The sequence below is a fragment of the Arvicola amphibius genome, chromosome 5, assembly GCF_903992535.2.
Source record: "Arvicola amphibius chromosome 5, mArvAmp1.2, whole genome shotgun sequence".
Lineage (NCBI taxonomy): Eukaryota > Metazoa > Chordata > Mammalia > Rodentia > Cricetidae > Arvicola > Arvicola amphibius.
This window is the reverse complement of record NC_052051.1, coordinates 21,280,821-21,295,804: the sequence shown is the minus strand read 5'-3', so window position 1 is coordinate 21,295,804 and position 14,984 is coordinate 21,280,821. Positions and strand designations below refer to the sequence as shown.

General features: G+C 48.5%; 1 protein-coding gene across 1 annotated transcript in view; it reads right to left on the bottom strand.

Moving 5' to 3' along the window:
- The window catches only part of Soga1 (suppressor of glucose, autophagy associated 1), a 61,789-nt gene that overhangs the window by 23,757 nt on the left and 23,048 nt on the right, over nt 1-14,984 (bottom strand). The window contains exons 4-5 of the mRNA XM_038331700.1: nt 3,292-3,354; nt 1,345-2,520 (exon numbers count right to left, since the gene is read on the bottom strand). Of these exons, the coding sequence (XP_038187628.1) occupies nt 1,345-2,520; nt 3,292-3,354 (1,239 nt within the window). The remainder of the gene's footprint in view (nt 1-1,344; nt 2,521-3,291; nt 3,355-14,984) is intronic.

Genomic DNA, 14,984 nt, shown 5'->3' with positions numbered 1-14,984 from the left:
TTGGGAGTTTGATTTGTTTCTGTTCTGTGCTGGGGATGGAGCCTGAGCCACATCCCCACATGGCTGCTGCATGTGATACCTGTACTGAAAACCACCAGTAGAGACCATCTATAGAGGTATTGGCAGGGAGTGGTAAACAGGGACACAACGTGTTCACTTATTTTCTTTGCTTCAAATATTTATGTATTGGTTTTGCAATAATACTTTGTAAGTTTCTGGATGTCTTTGCTATTTTAGTTTTTCTAAAATGTCATAGAAATCAAGACTAAGCTTCTCAAAAACTCATCAGAAGGATTAAAAAAAAAAACCACAAACATTTGCCTTAAAATTTAAAATTATGGGCTGGCAAGATAGTGTAGTGGGTAATGGTACTACCAAGCCTGACAATTTGAATTGATCTCCAGGACAATCTGAGAACTAACTCCTGTGGCCAGTACATGTCCACAATGGCTCCCCCTAACACTCCCTACCCCCCCCGAAATAAGTATAATAAAAATTTTAGTTACAAACGAGATAAGAAAAGAAGGGGCAGGGTGGCTGCCCTGGAGAAATGGCCCAATGATTAAGAGCTCTTGATGCTCTTCAAGAGGACCCAAGGTCAGTTCCTAACACTAATTAAGGAACTCACAACCTCCTGCAACTCTAGCTCTGGAGGCTCCGGCACCTTCCTCTGACTTCTGTGGACACCCATACACAGGTGACATATATATATATATGTATGTATGTATGTATATACACATATGTACACACACATGTAAATTTTCAAAGATGTTTTAAAAAGAGGGGGCCAGGGGTGTGGCTCAATGGTAGAGTACATGCCTAGCATGTATGAGGCCCTGGGTTCTGTTCCCCAGCACTGGAAGAGGAGATGGAGGGGAGGGAAGGGAGAAAGGTGCAATCTAGCAAAAACAGAGGACCTCAGACTCAACCTCCATCCACAGTAAATGCTTGCTTGGCAGTTCACTGAGCCAACAGGCTTATTTTATACTTAGTAAGTGGGAATAAATACGTTTTTACTGCCTGTTACAGCAAATAGACCAAGCGAACAAAGCCAGGTACTGCTGTGTTTGGTTTGTATAATTCCACTTATATAAAGTTCAAAGATGGATAAAATAAAACCAGGAGATTGTCCTGGGAAGCAGGGATAGTGACTAACGGGAGATTGATCAGAACAGCACTGGGGCTGGTCATGTTCTGGATGATAAATACATGCCTGTTTTACAACTGCAGGCGAGTTGTAAAATTGTTTGTATACGTGGATTTGCACTCTTCTCTGTCCTGTGCCTGTTCCAGCATGAAGTTTGTATGTAATAAAGTAACAGGACCCTACCCTGGGCATCTTACCTGGAAGTCGGAGCCAAGGTCTTTGGCCAGTATGATCTCCTTAGAGGGCCCCTGGGTGCCCAAGGCGGGCAGCGCAGGAAAGGACTCAGGCTGCTCCTTGCCTGAGCTCCCCAAGGCCACATCCACCTTGCGAGTGAAAGTGTTCAGTTCCTGCTGCAGCACGCTCAGCCGCACCAGGATGGCATGAATGAGCTTGGCATCCCTGGGGCCCTCGCTGTTATCAGGCGCCTCGTGCAAACGCAAGTCTGCACATTCGTTGTCCAGGCACAGGCGGAGGCCAACCGAGAAGCCATTGGCATCAGCCACCAGGACGTCAATGGCCTTGCTGACCAGCGCGGCCTGCTCCCTCAACCCAGGCAGCGCCTCAGCCTCGCGGGCCCTGCAGAGCCGGGCAGTGTGGGGTTCCAGCGCCTCGCCCAGAGGGGCAGGCACGCACTGTGCGGAGTCCCCGGCCTCAGCGTCTGTCTCCAGCATGGGGCGTGTGCTCTGGCAGGAGGCCAGGTCGCAGCGCTGCAGGTTGGAGAGAAGAACGCGGTTCTCATACTGCAGCTTCTTAACCTTGCCGCTGAGCTCGCCGATCTGCAGTTTGGCAGCTGCTAGCTCCTCCTGCGAGGGCTCACTGAGCACCGAGCAGCTGTCCTCCGACAGCGTCACGTCCAGCTCGTGCTCAGAACGGTATTTGGCCAGCTCATTCAGCAGCAACTTGTTCTGGTCCTCCAGCTCCGCCGAGGAGCGCCTCAGCAGTTCTGCCTCCTCTTCCACGAACTGCAGGTGGCGCCGCAACTCGGCCAGGCTCTCCCCGCACTCCCCACCGAGAGCAGAGAAAGCCAGCCGGGCCTCGGGGCCCCCGCCGCCCCCATGGTCCTTCATGTCATCCATCTCGGCCCGGAGGCCCCGGTTCTCCACCTCCAGCTCCACGATGCGCCTGCTCAGCAGGTTGGCCTCCTCCTCCACCAGCTTCAGGTGCACCTTCAGCTCTGTCTCACGGGAGTGCGGAGCATCAGCCAGCTCTTCCGCGGACAGGGCTGCGTCCAGGTCCCCATAGAGGGAGCGGTATTTGAGCAGCTCCTCTTTCATGCTGTCGTTCTCCTTGGCCAGCTTGGTGAGCTTCTTGCACATGAGGGCCGACTCCTCCTTTGCAAAATGCAGCTGGCATTTCAGATCTGCACTGTCCTCCTGCGGCCCAATAGACACAGAGTCAGGCAGCAATAAGGAAGGTTATTAATCAGCTCGGATCCAGACACAGCATTCTGGGGTTCACTGAGTATGTCTGAGAACACAGGGGTGAATAGAGGCCTAGAGGCCACAGGAAGCAGAGCTGGGGGGCAAAGACATGACATTGATATTGAGAGGCCAGGGCACACTGCCTACAATCTCAGAGACTTGGAGCCGGTGACATTATGACTAACTATGTACATTCCTGATAGAACTGTCCCATCTGTAAAAGGGACAGAAACTGTTCCTCTCCCACACGATAACTGTTAAATGGGAAAAGAAAAAGTACCTGGCACCCTGGCTGTTAACAGGATTCTGTGCCTGGCTCGTGCAAAGCATGGTGCTTTGATCTAATTCTTACAACAAACCCACAGAACAGGAACGGATGAGGAAACAGATGAGAAAGTTGACGTGATTTGTCTCAGTTGGTCAGCAATCAAGCTGCAGAGTCCAAGTTCAAGGTCTCTGGCCCTGAACCTTGGGTTTAGTTGTCCCTATGCTGGGTAAGCAACTTGCGGGTCCAGGAGTGTCTAAGTATGGGTTCAGAGTGGGCTTGGGGGAAGGAAAGTGCCAGAGAAGTCGAAAAGCACGCAGGGGAAGAAAATGCACAGGGAGACGGGGTGGTGGTGGGGTGGTGGTGGTTAGGGACCTCTGGGGACTACCCAGGACGCTTAAAGTTGGTCTGGGCTTCCAAACTACAATCAGGGTGTGCGAGGGATGCTGAGGAAATACCTGTGCAGTGGGCTTCTTATCTGTCTTCCCCAGAGATCGGGTTCCTCTCTTCTTCAAGGAATGCTAAAAGGAAAGAAGAAGCCAAACTGAAAGATCACGAAGATGACGCACATCCAAAGAGGTGTCCCCAAACGGCCACACTGAGGGCCCCAACCCAGCCTGCATGTGTTAGCCAGAGCCCAAGGCTGATGGATCACTGCATGAGCTGCACGGGACAGACAGACTGGAGGAAGCAACTAAATACCCTGCCCAGGGCTCCTGCCCAGGGCTCCTTCCTGGGCACTCTCTCCAGCCGCTGTCATCCTGTTGGCTGGAAATTGGAATTTGTGCTCTTGTAGTCTTTGTTGTTGTGGTTTTGGGCTTCCCCCCCGAATATAATAAAATTACATCATTTTCTCCCTTCCTTCCCTCCTGCCTCCCCTCATTCAAATCCATGGCCTCTTTAAGTGTTGCTAAACGTGTGTGTTCCTAAATACATAAATACAGCCTCTTGCTCCAGATGTCACTTGTGTTTTCATGGATGACACTTGGTTGTCATCCATGACACATCGGAGATTTCTTGAGTACACCTCGGAGTGCAGAGAACATGACACTGAACTAGACAAATGAGCTACCCAAAGGATGCTGTTTCCTCCTGCTTCAGGACCAAGAGGTCCGTTCCCCCCAGAAAAGACCTCCAAGCTGAGGGCTGTTCTTGGTGGTGCTCTCTGGCTAAGGGGAGCACCTTAGGTGCTCTCCCTGGGCGGAACCCACATCTAAAGACTAGCCCAGGTCCCCGTGCCCCAACCCCAAAGGACCACTAGCTCGACTTGATGCCATCTATGTGATTCAGTTTCTATTTCTGCCTCACTCCCTGTCACAGCCAAAGGGGCTCTTCCCTAAAACTCTGCATGCAAATCCCTGTCTCACAGGAAGTGACATTTCTTAGGACCTTGAACACAGAATGAATACTAATGAACAAAATGTGGGTGCAAAACTAGAAACAGCACAGGAGATTCAAAAATGGTCATGAGAGACTAACAAGCAAAGGTCCAAACACCCAGAAGTGCTGCAGATAGGGGAATTGGTACTTTTGATCACACAGGCAAACACTACACAGATTAAAAGCAAAACAAAAGAGAACAAACCATCTTGGTCCCAATACAGTTCAGTGGTAGGAAATTGGCCTAATGTGTCCCAAGCCCTGGGTTTACACACACACACACACACACACACACACACACACACACACACACAGTTAAAAGATAAACAATGAACTGGTGAAAAGATCTTTAATAGGAAAATGGGTTAGGAATACAGGAGCAGGGGGCAGGCCTATAATTCCAGCTACTCAGGAGCTTGAGGCAGGGGAATCATAAATTCAAGTCCTTCTGTGCAACAGATTAAGACCTTGCCTAAAAAAACAAAAACAAAAAACAAAACCCCAAAAGACTGGGGGGTACTATTCAATGGGAGAGCGCTTGTCCACTGTGCATGGGGTTCTAGGTTCCATCCCCAGTTCAGGGAGGAAGAAAGTTTACAGAAGAAAGGCAAATTGATCTTTAACCCTGGAAAGATGCTTGGCCCCACTCAGGGCGGAGACGCCCAAAGGAAAGCTACCCTGAGGTACCACTTCTCAATGATCAGACTGGCAAAAGGCCAAACCATCTAACAATACATCCTATTGGTGAGGCTCGAACAAAACAAGAAGACTCATTTATTGCTGGCAGGAGTGCAAAACGGCACAAGCCCCACGGTGGGGAATTTGAGGAAATGCTACAGTAATCAGTGCTGAAGTTTCTTGTTGTTTAAAAGAAGTCATTCAATTAGACGCACGATTCCATTGAACATTTCCTCCCGAGAGAGGGATGATTCATGCCACCAGCCTTTGAAACCACACTTGGGTCGCTTTCAGCTTTCTGAGTTGAGCTGCCCACTCGGATTTCTGAAAATGCTCCCCGGTGGCTTTAGATATATGTTCACTCCCAACCTTCATCTCATTCCCCATTACTGTAGGCACGAAAGACAAGACTTATTTTTATATTATGTGTATGGGTGCCTTGCCTGCATGTATGCTTGTGCATCACATGTGTGAGGTGCCTGAAGAAGCCAGTGGTGCTGGGACTTGAACCAGGGTCCTCTGGAAGAGCAGCCAGGGCTCTTACCATGGAACTATTCTCTAATCCATCAAGGCCTGTTTTACTGAAACTGAGAAGGGGGTAGGAACTCGACCAGAGTTCTGTAACAAAACCAAAGCCAACCTACGACCAGTTCTTGACCTAGCTCTTCATTGCATTCTAAAGACTTGGTGGGAGAAAATGAGTCTTTGATGAGAGCTAGAGTGGAGCCAACACGGTGGTTTCCAACCTGCATGCAGGGAAGAATTACCTGGGGGATTTAGGAAAACACCAAGGAAAACCATCACTTCAGAGTCTGGAATAACTGGCCTGGGGTAGGCTTCAGCCATCCAAGTTTAATGTCGCTTCCCAGTAAAGCAGGTTGGCCTAAAATGTATGTGTGTGTCCATATACGCAAGTATGTTTGCACATGTGTGTATGTGCACGCGTGTGCATGCACAAATGTGTGTTTGCATGCACATAGAGACTAGAGGACAACCTCAATGTGCACATATGTGTGCATGTATAAATATATGTGTGTCTGTTTGCATGCATGTGGAGACTAGAGGACAACCTCAGTTGTTCAGAAGCTCCCCATCACTTCATCTTGTTTGTTTGAGACAGGATGGTCTTTTGCCTGGAACTCACCAATTATGCCAGCCTGGCTGCTAGGAGGTCATAGGGTTCTTTCCTGAGTCTGGTGTTTTCACATCTTCTCAGCCCACTCTAGGTCTATCTTAAAACTCATTTAGAGAACTTTGAGAACATCAATGAGGCAGAAAGATGGAGACAGGGTTTGGATGCCACCAGCCTGCCAAGAGCAAAGAGTCCCAGATTTTTCAAAAGAGGACTTTGGGCATGCTGGTCACAAAACAAGCCCTTTCACGAGAGGTGGTATACCAGGACAAGTGGCCTGGAAGGGAAAGCTCAGAGGGAGACTCCTATGAAGTGATGAGGAGGTGCTCTGCATCAGACTCCCCGCCTTAAAGATGGGTCCGCCATCGCGGGCTGAGTGGAAACTCCTTCGCCTCCCTAGAAACCCATGAACTGGGTGACTACAGAACCACCAAGTTCCCCTGATCACAGCAAGGAAGTGAAGAGACCTGGATCTCTAAGACTTCTCAGTTATCACACATATACCCATGAGATGATGTAAAAAGACGCTGAGCATGACCAAGGGGTTGCGATAGTAGGCTAACAACTAACCACCTAAACACTCTGTGGAGGAATAGACGTAACCTACAAATAAAGCTTCCGATCGAATATGGCCTCCAGATGAGGACTCAAGTAACAAACCACACCATAAAAACTTAGTCATGAGGGCTGGAGAGATGGCTCAGAGGTTAAGAGCACTGACTGCTCTCCCAGAGGTCCTGAGTTCAATTCCCAGCAACCACATGGTGGCTCACAACCATCTGTACTGAGATCTGGCACCCTCCTCTGGTGTGGGGGCATACACCGAGGCAGAATGTTGTATACATAATAAATAAATAAATCTTTAAAAAAAAAACTTAGTCATGAAAGGAATGGGGTCCTGATGCTCAGGGCTGCTGGGTGCCTGGAAGACACCACGTGAAGTAAGCACGGCCATCCTGACACGGCAGGCACTGTCGCTGGACAGTTTCCTCTGAGATTAAAACATTTCATATTGCAGGAAGCTCCTTAAGCAAGAATGTAAACAACTCCAAATAGGTTCAGTAGTCCCTGAAACTGACCGGGCTCACGAGGCCCCTCTTCGCCAGAGTCGGCAATAAAAGCTGAGAGCTTCACACAAAGTGAAGCCGAACTCCAAAGACAACTCTCAGCGGAGAAAAGCTGCAAAGACTCTAAGACCAGATCAGCTGCCTGGAAGAATCAGAAACCAGCCGAGCTGCCTGGAAGAGCGTTAAGCCAGAGTCACTTGGGAAGGACACACTCCAACCTGCTGAGCTGCCTGCAGGCTGTGCAGTGGGCTCCAGGTTTCCCAGCCTTCGTGCGCTGTCACCTGTGCCGGGGTGGGCCTTAGTGATGTGACTGTCTGTGAGTCATTTCTGCCTCTGTAAGTGACCCTTCACCCATACTCCTGCAAATAACCCCAATAAAACCTGTTGGCTCACAAAGTTGGGCTTTGGTGGTACCTGTACTTTGGTCTGTCGTGGGATCCCTGTCGTGTGTGTGTCTTCCCAGGGACAGTTTTGTCATGTAACAGGCATGTAGCATCAGGTTCCATTTCCACAAAACGTTCAGGCTAGGCAAATCCCAAATATATGGAAAATATACTAATGGTGTTGAAGAGCTGGCGTCGGAGGGATTGGGGAGTGACTGCTAGGAGGTGTTGCTCTTAATAAGGTTGGCTTGTTTTTGTTAGGGTGTAACAAAAACGTCCTGGATTTAGAGGGCAGGGATGGATACACAATTGTGCAACCCACTAACTGTGCAGTATAAAAGGGCAAACTTGGGCTAGGAATGTAGCTTAAAGGTAGATCATTTGGCTGGCATGAGTTCAAGTGTCAGCACTGCAAATAAAAAAGAGGAGGGCAGAGTCATAGTGTGTTAATTACATCTCAATAAAATGTTACTGAAATATCAAAACTGAATACCTGGGCATAATGGTACACAGCTACAAATGCAGCCCTTGGGGGCAGAAGCAGGAAGGATGCCACAAGTAAAAAACCAGACTGTCTGCATAGCAAGTTCCAGGCCAGCTTGGTGTACATAGTGAGTTCTGGGTGAGCCTGGACTACATAGCAAGCCCTATCACAAAACAAAACAGAAACACCCACATAACATACAAAAATATAGACGGTGGTGGTGCACACCTTTAATCTTTAGCACTCGGGGGGCAGACTGGGTTTAAGGCCAGTCTGGTCTATATAGTCAGGGCTATCCAGAGAAACTCTGTCTCCACAAACCAAAACAAACAAAATACCTCCCCCCAAAAAAACCAACCAGAAAAGCACAGATGTCAAATAGATAAAGTCAAGGCCCCTTTCCTGCTGCCCCCATCCTCCTCCCCTCCCTGAGGGACCTTTGCCAACTGGCGTCCTCTGGAGCACTTTCCGGACCTTTGGCTCTGTCTTTAAGGCTGAAATAGATGCCTCTGTTTGGGACCTTCTTCCCTTTCTGTGCTTGTCTCATTCTGTGATTTTGATAACAAGCACTTCAGACTGAAGGGAACCCAAAAGCATCCAGCATTTTAAAAGGCTACGTCCATGCAACATGATCCTGTACATTACAAAAACCACATGTGCAACCTAAGCCCATCTTTATTTATTTTTTAAAGACATAGAAAGGTGCACTGTCAAACACAGAAAGGCCCAGAGAAACACAAAGCAAACTGTTAATCCAGGTTAGGCAGATGAGAAGGGAGTGGCTGGGAACGGTTTTCATTATTTTGTATACTTTCATGCTGGTTCTGGCGTTTTGAATAGATGCCACAGTCACATGGTGACATTCAAAGAGCACAAAGAACAGAGGGAAGCAATGGGTCCCCAGTTTCCTGCCCCAGGGGCAGGCAGTGCAACTAGAGCTTGCGGAACCCTTCCTCAGAGTTATGCCAGGCATGCGTTTATGTGCTTTTGCAATGGGATTTTTGCCTCATTAAGTTTATATTACATTTTTTCAATTTAAAGAAGTATGCACACGTATACATAAAGAATGTGTCTGTACACTACAGAAAATCCTACTGGACTTGTCTGTTCACTTCCCAAGTAGGAATCTCTGAGGACTGGACTGCAGGAACCTCGAGAGGATTCGATCCTCCTGGTAGCTTAGTATATTCTTTAACTTCTGTGCCTACAGTTTTTCATTTCAAAACACTCCCAGAAGCCATGGTGCTCCTTGCCAGCAGGCAGGCTGAGGGGCTGGAACCTCACAGAATGGAGGCAGGCAGAGGGTATTAAGTGTCCCCTGGGACAGTGGACTGCAGTAGTTCCAGTCATTCTGTCTTGGAGTAAACCCTCTCCCACCACATGGAAGCCGTTTGGACTCCTGCACTACCCTGAGCTTAGGAGGGAAACCAAGGCAGGTTCAGCAAGCACAAGAACCACCCTCCCATCTGTTGAGTGGCAGCTGGTCAGGCAGCTGGGGGACTGCCTTGCCCCTCCAGGGAGCCAAGGTCTGGCAGAGCCCCTTTTTCACAGGCCCCAGAGGTGGGGCCAGTACTGTTCCAAAGGCAGTGTTCTGACTCCAGACCTCTTAGGGTGGGCCAGGACACCAGAGAGAATGCAGCCACACGTCCAACAGGACCCGGTCAAAAGGCTCACTCCTTACTCCTCAAAAGACCATTATGAGGAACGGGGCTGAGGGGGGGGGTGGAAGGGGACGGGGGACAGGTTGCGGCTCTGAGCATCCCTGATCCAATCCTTCCCAACAAGAACTCAGCAATCCTGAGTTCTGTCTTCCCTGGGCCAGGAGAGAGCTGCCTAAACACATCTCAGGGACCTCCGCCCCCAACACCTCCTGTGCTTCTTTGCTGCCAACTCACCAAATGTGGAGTGGTGTCCACATACGTCTCCCTGAAATCAGACTGCCTGATGCCCAAAACTGGCCATAAGGGGGCCCTGGTTTGTGTATCTCTAGAGTGAGGTGTACTCCTTGCAGCATGGCCAAAGCATTAGGCAGACAAGTCATCCAGCCTTTGGAGAGACCACCACGTAAGTTGAGGAAAAAAATTTAATTTTATCTTGTGTGTATGTGTGGATAATATATGGGTGTGGTGTGTGTACACACCCTGTACACACATGGAAGCCACGATTCAGCTGTTCCACTCTGCCACACTCTCCACCAAACCTGGAGAGTCCTCCTGTTCCCTGCTCCCCACTGCTGGGGATGCAGGTCTGTTTAGGATCATGCCCAACTTTTTATGTGGATTGTGGAGATTTGAACTCAGGACGCCATGCTTACTCAGCAAGCTCTCTTAGCCTCCGAGCCACCCTAAAGCCAGGAAAAATCAGTTTAGACTCGTGTCTCAAACCAAATATCAACAGTTTTCTGTGGAGCTGCTCCTTTCACAGGCAGCTGCCAGCTCTGTGGGGAGAGCCCTGTGTGAGGCAGCAAAGGCTTCTCCAGGCCGGCAGCCAGTGGCTGGTTGAGATGGTAACGATAAGAGTACAGGCTGGATTTAGCAAGCGTCACTTGGTGCCGAGCACTTCCCAGCCTGCCTCTCTTAATTCTCACGAACACCCTAAGCTGTGGGCACTGAGTTTCCCTTTCTGTAAGCAGATCAAGCGAGTGTGAGCGCCGCCTAGCCATCTGCTCAAGGTCACAGCCACTCTCAAGGAAACGGCAAAGCCGAGATTCACACCTAGGCCTGCGTGGCTCCACGGCTGGGTTTGCCTTGCAGCTCACAGACCGGGGCCAGAACACACTGCATCGCAGCAGAACCAGGGCCCGACCCCAAATGATGGGCAGTGTTCTCCCCACCCATCACGAAGGAAATGCAGATGAGCAATCACCGATGCAGGTTCTGAGAAAGCCCCTTGATGGTTCAGAGAGGGCAGCAGCATCTCTGTTAGGAGTCAGTCCAAGTGTGGGAGACCCATGGCCCTGGGTTTGAATCCCCTACTTGTCTTCAGCTTCATCCACAGACAGCAATTCTGTTCCTGTATGCATACCCAAGAGAAACGCACACAGAATCACAAAAACGTGAACATGGACGCCCTTTGCAGCACGTTTTATGACAGCAGGAAATGGAAGCCACCCAAATATCTATTAAATAAGGCACCCAACCCACACAATGGATTATTACCCAGCCATGAAAAGAAATGAGGTCCTTCAACATGAATGCCTAAACCCAGAAAGCCTTCTGCTAAGTAAGAGAAGCCCATCACCAAAGATCACACATTGCTCGATTTCATTTGAATGCAATCTCCTGAATGGATAAATCAATAGAGACGGAAAACAGGCCAGCAGTTGCCAGGAGCTAGAGGGGGAAGGGGTGGAGGGTGACTGCCAACAGGTGTGGGCCTACGTACGAGAGCAACGGGAGTCTTCTGGAATTAAATGACAGTGACGGGGGTACAATGTCAATCCACAAAGCTAAACTGCAAAATGGTGTATTCTGTGATCACAGAGTTAAACTGTGATTTTAAAATGTTCAAGGAGGAGGAGTACCTACAAAGACCGCAGGGAGACGCACGGGCAAGGCTGGCACAGGGTAGGCACTCAGACATAGCAGCCATGCTAGGACAGATCACGCTCACACTGGCTTTCTGCTGGAATACAAGGGGGATGATAGTGGAGGAAGGGGCAGCTGCTATTACATTCTTAAGCAGCAGCCCAGCTGAGCCACAGTGGCACTGCAGATCGAGGGGCATGCCACCTCCCTTCTGTCTCGCCAAGAGCTGTCTCCATAGCAACAGCAGCAGCTCAGGGCAGGGGTTCCCATTCTCTGTCGGGTGACAACATCGCCTCAGCAACCTGACAGGATGGCAGAGGCAGGTCCCGAGGATGGGACTGTAGCTCTGGCAGAAAAATTGCTGAGGGACCCTCGTCTCCATAGTAACCATGTCAGGAAGTAGAGGGAGGAGGAGAGGGCAAACAGCAAATAAACAGGATCTGGAGCCAACACCACACATCAGGAGGAGAGACCAGATGTCAGGCATCTATCCGTTTCCCAGGAAAGAGAACCGGTTTTTTCGGCGCTTACTCTGTGTCAGGGTCAATTCTGGGCTCTTTACATTAAAAACCTAAATTTTACATATAAAATTGCACAAGTAGGGGCTGGAGAGATGGCTCAGAGGTTAAGAGCACTGACTGCTCTTCCAGAGGGTCCTGAGTTCAATTCCCAGCAACCACATGGTGGCTCACAACCATCTATAATGAGATCTTGTTCTCTCTTCTGGCATGCAAGCATACAGGGAAGGAATGTTGTATACATAATAAATAAATAAATCTTTAAAAAAATTCCACAAGTAGGGCTGTGGGGCACCTGCTGCAGCCTTAATGCCCTGAGTTTGTCCTGAGATTGTCCTGAGAATCCCATGTCCTGGGATTCATGGGGTAAAGAAAAAAATCCACATGCCTGCTGTGGAGCATAGACACAGATACACAGGGGAACTCACACACACACAAAATAAATTTGTGAGGCTTCTTTTCTTGTTTGTTTTTCTTGGTTTTTTTTTTTGGGGGGGGGGGACAGGGTTTCTCTGTGTAGCCCTAGCTGTCCTGGAACTCACTCTGTGGACCATGCTGACGTCGAACTCACAGATCAACCTGCCTCTGCCCTGAGTGCTGGGATTAAAGGCATGTATCATCGCTGTCAGCTGAAAAAAAAAAAGTTTTGAAATGTAGAAAAAAAAAAAACCTAATCTCACAAGTAATACCTAAGTACGCTTTGATTTGTTCTTAAAGACAGGGTCTTCCTATGTTATCCAGGCTAGCCTTAGACTCCTAGACTTAAGCCATCACCCCCTCAGGCATCCCTGGAATAGGGCTATAGAAGTGCCCATCATATCTAGCTTAAGCACGAGGCACTGTCTCATGTATCCCATCGCTATGTAGCCAAGGATGACCCTGAGCTTCTAATCTGTTTCCACCCCCTGAGTGCTAGAGTTACAGATGTGTTGTGACCATGCTCATTTTATTTGGAACTGTACATTGAATCCAGGATCGCATTTATCCTAGGAGAACACTTTACCAACTGAGCTACATTCCCAGTCCATTTTTATCTTATTCTTTTTTTTAAAATATTTATTTATTTATTATGGATACAATATTCTGTCTGTGTGTATGCCTGCAGGCCAGAAGAGGGCACCAGAGCTCATTACAGATGGTTGTGAGCCACCATGTGGTTGCTGGGAATTGAACTCAGGACCTTTGGAAGAGCAGGCAATGCTCTTAACCTCTGAGCCATCTCTCCAGCCCTTATCTTATTCTTTTGTTTGTGAGACAGTATTACATCGTAGCCCAGGCTGGCCTCAAATTCACATTAGCTCTCTTGGCTCTGTCTCCCAACTACTGGGACTATACATCTGATTATTCAGCCCCTGAAGTGATGGCCTATTCAGAGCTATCTATTCAGGGCCTGAAGAGATGGCTCAGAAGTTATGAACACTTGATACTCTTACAAAAGACTAGCTCAATTCCCAGCTCCCACACTGAGCAGCACACAACCGCCTAGTTCCAGGGATTCCAATGCCACCTTTTGGCTTCTGAAGGTACCTGGACACACGTGTGCACAGACATACAAGCAGGCACACACACACACACACACAAAGTCTAACTATGGGCTGGTGGTATAGCTCAAGAATCCACCCTACCCTGGTATGAATGAGATCTCAAAATAGCTTGAGGAATTTTTCAATATATGGAGTTCTGTAACTTTCGTTTTTGGTTGCAGTGGGTCTCAAATCCTGGGTTTCATGCATGTTCGGCAAGTGTTCTACTACTGAGCAACGTTCCCAGCCTTTTATTGGCTTCTTATTTCAAGACAAGGTCTCATTAAAGCACCTAGGCTGGCCTTAAACTTACCCTGCAGGGCAGACATGCCTAGAGCACGCCACTCTCCCCTTCAGCCTGCCACGTGGCTGGGATAATGGGCCTGGACTCCAGGCCTAGCTTCCCAATTTCCTTTCCTAGTTTACAACATACTGTGGGGACTTTCTCATATAAATACATACTTTTCTACTTCTGAAACATGCGGTAAAGGTTATATCATATAAATTTATTATCTTAAACATTTTTTATTATGATAAAATATATTTAACATAGTTACCATTTTTGTCTTTTAGTCTTTTATTTTTGTTTTTCTGGTGCCAGAGTTTGAACCCAGGCACCCTTTTTGAGACAGGGTCTTATGTAGCCCAGGGTAGCACACACTCACTGTGGAGCTAAAAACGACCTGAACTCTTGATCTTCCTACTTTTGCCTCCCAGGTGCTGGGACAGCAGGTGGTGGCATCACATCCTGAGTAAATCTACTCATTGTGTATGACCACAAGCACAATCTGTCTCCAAACCCTTCCATGGCTCCAAACTGAACCTCTGCCCCTTCCCCCCCAATAGTAAGCCCGATTCCCTCCTCTCCTGCTCAGTACCTCTACTCCCTGTCTAGTAATCTGATTACTCTAGGATTCTCAGATAAATGGAACTTTATAACATTTACCTTACAGATCCGGCTTCTTTTGCATGGCATGATGCTTTCAAGGCCCAACCATGCTGTAGTGTGTATCAGCATGTCAATCCTCCAGGGTCAACAACTGTCCCCTTATGCGTGTATACCTATCGCTCAACACTTGGGCTGCTTCTGTCTCTGGGCTACTGTGAACAATGCTGCCATGAGCATGGAGGGACGAACATCTCTGTCCCTGCTCTCTAGGATATCCTGAGACCTGGAACTGTCCTTAAGGTTCTGCGGAATGGTTACATGATCTTAATCTTTCCAACGTCTTCACAGTATTCCATGGTCACTCAAAAGGTGTTTGTTTGTTTCTTCTTCTTTTCGATTCTAGGGATTGGTCCCTGTGTCTCCGTGTGCCAGGCACTTACTCTACCACTGGGCTGTGTTCCTGACTCTTGTGGTTACACAAACTTCTTAGTGATCCCAAACAGCCTTGTTAACTGATACTATTTGCATTCTGACATCATAGAGCAGCATTTCTCAACCTGTGGGTCACAA